Source organism: Arachis hypogaea, chromosome 15, assembly GCF_003086295.3.
Source record: "Arachis hypogaea cultivar Tifrunner chromosome 15, arahy.Tifrunner.gnm2.J5K5, whole genome shotgun sequence".
Taxonomy (NCBI): domain Eukaryota; kingdom Viridiplantae; phylum Streptophyta; class Magnoliopsida; order Fabales; family Fabaceae; genus Arachis; species Arachis hypogaea.
Window position 1 is genome coordinate 133160788 of NC_092050.1, and position 4833 is coordinate 133165620.

Genomic DNA, 4833 nt, shown 5'->3' on the forward strand with positions numbered 1-4833 from the left:
TGTTTCATGATAGGACTTATCAGGGAAATTGGAAGAGGGACTTCTTTCTTTGCGGTACTAGCATCAATTTTTCCAGGGCGATGGAGCAAGCAGCTTTGTTCTCTTCGCTGGAGCATGCCATATCATTCGCAAGAGACTTATGGTTCAACAAGTTGCCTATTAACTCATGGCTGGATGAATTCGCTACACACATGCACATAGTTGAGGCTGTTAGCAAATCTCCTGAATCAATTATGAAGGTATGCTCTCATATGTCTGATAGCAAAAAGTTCCTTTACTTTTTTTGAACGGCAACAGTAATTTTAGTGGTTTTATTATCCTTTAAACAAAAGACACGGCCAAAGGTCTTACATTTTTTGAGACTCTCAACATTGTAAGAATTGAATCAATTCGAAACAAAGTACCACAAGAAATTTGGCTTCGAGTTCATAACAAGTACAAACAAGAAACTATCGCACCAAATACCGGAGGAGGTAAAGGTAAAATCTGGATTTAAGCACCAAGTATATGATCTCGTATCTTGCTACATAATTTAAACATAATGAATTCTCCAAATTCTCTTGTATGCAGCACTATACAAGTTTGAAGTCTTGAACCACAATTTACATGATGTGCTTTCCCTTTCAGCAATGATTTTATGACTATGGTGTATATTTTCAACAATATGGGTGGTGCTTTTGTTGCCTTTTGGTTTTGCATCTTCTCTGATAAAATAATAATCGTTTTCTACATCCCCATTTTTTGGTTATGTCAATATCCAACATATGTTAATATTTCATAGCCTTGCATGCTTCTTAAGACTTTTTCCAGCATCCATTGCATTTTTTGCAATAGACATGTTGCATAGTAGGGTCGTCTCCCTTTTTTCTAATTGTTTTATTGTGCTTTTCATTTAAACTATTATGAAATATTTTAAGATGGATGTAATACCATAGTAGTTATTGTTATTACCTTATTCTAAAATCAATATCTACAATTGTTGTGTTGAGTACTCTTTGGTAAGTATCTTTAAAGTAGCATCTTATGTGACTAAGCATTAAGTTGTTGTTGCTGTTTGTAACTTGAGTTATGATTAGGAGTGCTATTTAAAAAATGAAAGATTTATTTCTCTCTCTAGTTTTTCTTTTCCTTTTTACCCCCTCAGCTAAGAGTCTTTTTAATAGGTGGAGTATGTAGAATATTCTTTGGCCTTTGCTCTCTTACAATTCTTCTAGAAAACTATCTTTTGTTTTCATTTTTATGAAATCTATTAGTGATACATCTATTAATGTTCAAGATACATCTAAAGCAAGAATTTGTCATGATTATACTTACCCTTGTATCCTCAAACACATCTTCTTGAGTGGTATTGCCATCAAACACATGATCATATATGTGTTATTTTGGTTTATCATCTTTCCATAGATGTTCAACAGTAAACTCATCTATAGTAGTAAGAGAATCTCCATCTTTCTCAGCAATCTTTTTGTCACTTAGGGGCCTTAGCCGACAGTACACTCTTATATTAAAGAATAGAGGCCAAAATTCCAATGTTTTTATTATGTCGATTAAATATGTAAATTCACAAGTCAAAGACATACTTGTTGTAATTAACACTTTATCTTTGCCACCTTCTGTTGTATTGAAACATCACGTTCTCAACACTTGTTCTTCTTTATAAAGCAACTCTATGTCAGCTAGTTGAGCTGGTTGCATATTCAATCTGGCAATTGTTTGTTTGTCCTTTCTATCAATGTCCTAAATAAAGTAAAAATAAATGTATAAGTTGTTTTGCATCTTCAATTTAACACATAAATTGAGACAAGAGTATCAAAACCTTTTTCATTTCTCTCAATTCTTCAAGCTCTTTCAAATTGCTCTTCAATGCAGTCAATTCAAAGTCCTTGGCTGAAAGTGTAGACTTAGCAACAACTAACTCTTGTTTGAATACTTTTACTTTTATTTCGAGGTCATAAACTTAACCTTTCAGAGTTTTGCGTTCTTGTTCAAGTTTCAATTGAATAGAAGAACTCTGCATTATAACCACAACCATGATGTTGATTAAAAATTTTAGACTTATCCGTTTTAAAGTTAAAATAACTAATAGAGTCTCAATCTTCTTCTTTACCTGTTTAGAATTTTTCTTCTTAAGGCTAGACAACCTCTGGTCCAAAACCAATTTGTTAGTTGTCAAACTTCTGATGGTTTCTTCAGCTACATGAAGCTCATTTTTACAAAGTTTTAGCTCATCTTCAAGCTTTTGTAAATCCTATCAAATATCAACCAAATTCCACAAATGATATGTAATTAAAATAAATTATATCAATAAGAAAAACGACAATGAACAACTACTCTCAAAAGGCATCTTACTTGCTGATTTGTTCCAATAGGCTCATTTTGGGTAGTGTCCTCTTTCTCTATAACCAATTTATTCAACTTGGTCATCCTTGTTTCCATGTTCCTTTTCTCTGAAATTGCAGCCTAGTATATTGTATAATCATTGAGATAGGTCAATAATGTGAAGATGGTTAAGACCAATTCAATTAAGTTAAGAACTTTACCTGAAGGGCCTTATCTTTTTCATTGCATAATGAGATAATACTATCATGGTCATTTGTAACTTCCTCAAGACTAAGCTTATCATCATTTAAGGATTCGTTCAAGCTCTCCAACTCTTGTAGCATTTTCTCTTGTAACAACATAAACCAATCCTACTGATAGTTCGTCTTAATATAGTGATACAAAAAACAAAATCTGATATTAAAAATACTTTTTAAGTTAGATACATCTTATATGGCTAGGCCAATAAGGTTATGCTTTGAAAGGAAATGAAGCTGCATATATAAGATAAGGTTCCATTTTGAAATTCCTATACAATACCACTTTGAAATCCATAGCTCACTATTGAAATTTATTGGTATTGAATTTATTAATCCTTACCTTTAATTAGTTACCATGGTTTCTAGTTGGCATATTCTTTAGTTGCTACAAAGCTTGAAATGTTGTTGATGTTGAATGAAAAGTGCCTTTGATAAATTTTGTTGATCACTTCTAGCTTCCAGCTATTACATTACTTACAAATGCACTTTCGTACATTGTGCAGACACGCTATGAGAATAGTTTTATTGTTGAACTTGAAATTATGTCTCGGAAGGAATTCATTCTTATAGAAAGAAAGATTGCACGACTTTGGGAGCGTAAGCCAAATAAGACATCTACAATGTTAAGCTTAACCATGTTTTTTTAATAATTTATAATACATTGGATTTAGTCGGCTATAATGTAACTTTTAGGTTTATCTCGGGACAAGATTCAAGAGACTTCAGAAGAAACAGGGGAGATAGTTCAATATTCAGTGCAGGAAGAAGATGTTGTACCAGATGATAGTTCTAATGAGGTTGTTTTTACTTAACACAATGCTTCCATGCTAACTTTTGACCTTAATGAAACAAAAGAAGAGAATGAGGTCTTTTGACTCATGTTGTTTGTTTGATATTTTGACTTGGTTTTTAAATACCAATTTGGTGTTTGGGCTTTAATTTGATCTTGTTAGATACCTTTGATTTATGACGATCTTGATTGGACCTGTTTATTGAAAAATTGGGATTTGATTGAACTCAGTAAATGATGTAACTTTATATTTGGTATTGAACTTAATGAAGAAGTAGATAGCAATGAACTTGTTGGAGATTGAAATAATGTCGACTTCGTATACCCTAATTAGTCTTTTGTAACTTGAAATAGTTAGGAGACAAGATTCTCTTGCAGCCGAGGCTTTTCTATTTTTAATTTTTTTTATTATGTAATTATGGTATAAAGAATATAAATATATCTCCTCCATTTAGTGACACTGCTTAACGAATTGCTGTCTTTTACCATTAATTATGTTTATTCGATTTATAAAAAATTAACTGTTTAAAATCAGTACTTTTAAACAAAAAAGTCAATGTATAAAAATTATTTTTAAATTAAATAATTATGAACCAAAGCACTTTTATTATTTTAAAAATTTAAAATATATATAAACATGCTTGTCTTTTTTTAAATCACCATTATTGTTGCCATATTTTTTTATGATAAACTAAGCAGTCAAATACATTCCATATGTATATTAAGAAATTAAAGAAGATGAATATATATCTTATAAACATGATCTTTATCTAGTTAATTACACTCTAATATTATTTAATTAATGACCATATAATAATTACATATTTAACTTTGTTTTGGTCATTTATTATTATAATAATTATAATTATTACTATTATTATTATTATTATTATTTTGTCATGGTGATTCTTATTTTTATTATTTGTATTCTTTTATTCTGTTGGTTTATGATTTATTGTTATTATTATTATTATTATTGTTAACATTGATATGCTAATATTGTTATTGTTATTATTATTTTTTTGAGGCTAACGCTACTATTGTTATGTTATTATTATTTTTTAGGCTAACACCGCTGGTTTATTATTATTGTTATTATTATTTTTTGAAGACTCCCAATTTCAATTTTTTATTGTTCAAAACCGATAAATTACTGCCACTTTCTTAATTCTTATTATTCTCACTGCTAAACCCTTCCACACTCAGTCCTTCCAGTGGTTGCTGTTGCCCACAGTCTTCTCTTCCAAGTCGTGTTTAGAGCTGTAGCATTGCAATATTGGTCGTCGTTCTCAAGCCAGAATCCGTCCTCGTTGTCGGCGACCCAGAATTAACGTCTCTGTCCACCCGTCAAGCATCTATCTTCGAGCTCCTTCTCTTTCTGTCCGAGACACAATTGTAACACCCTATCACCCTAAGCCTTACCTCTAGTCGTAAATCAAAGGATAACAAAGTGTTACGACAGTT

General features: G+C 31.0%; 1 protein-coding gene across 1 annotated transcript; it reads left to right on the top strand.

Annotated features, from left to right (window-relative positions):
• Positions 1 to 3458, top strand: LOC112750759 (uncharacterized). The gene is made up of 3 exons (XM_025799601.3): positions 1 to 239; positions 3083 to 3176; positions 3273 to 3458. Exons 1-3 carry the CDS (start codon positions 81 to 83, stop codon positions 3389 to 3391), a joined length of 372 nt encoding a protein of 123 aa, XP_025655386.2. The 5' UTR covers positions 1 to 80; the 3' UTR covers positions 3392 to 3458.
• Positions 3459 to 4833: the final 1375 nt, after the last annotated feature.

Coding starts and splice junctions, on each gene's coding strand:
- LOC112750759 (XM_025799601.3), top strand. CDS start 81: ATGGAGCAAGCAGCTTTGTTCTCTTCGCTGGAGCATGCCATATCATTC. Junction 240..3,082: donor CTCCTGAATCAATTATGAAG/GTATGCTCTCAT, acceptor TACATTGTGCAG/ACACGCTATGAGAATAGTTT. Junction 3,177..3,272: donor GATTGCACGACTTTGGGAGC/GTAAGCCAAATA, acceptor TGTAACTTTTAG/GTTTATCTCGGGACAAGATT.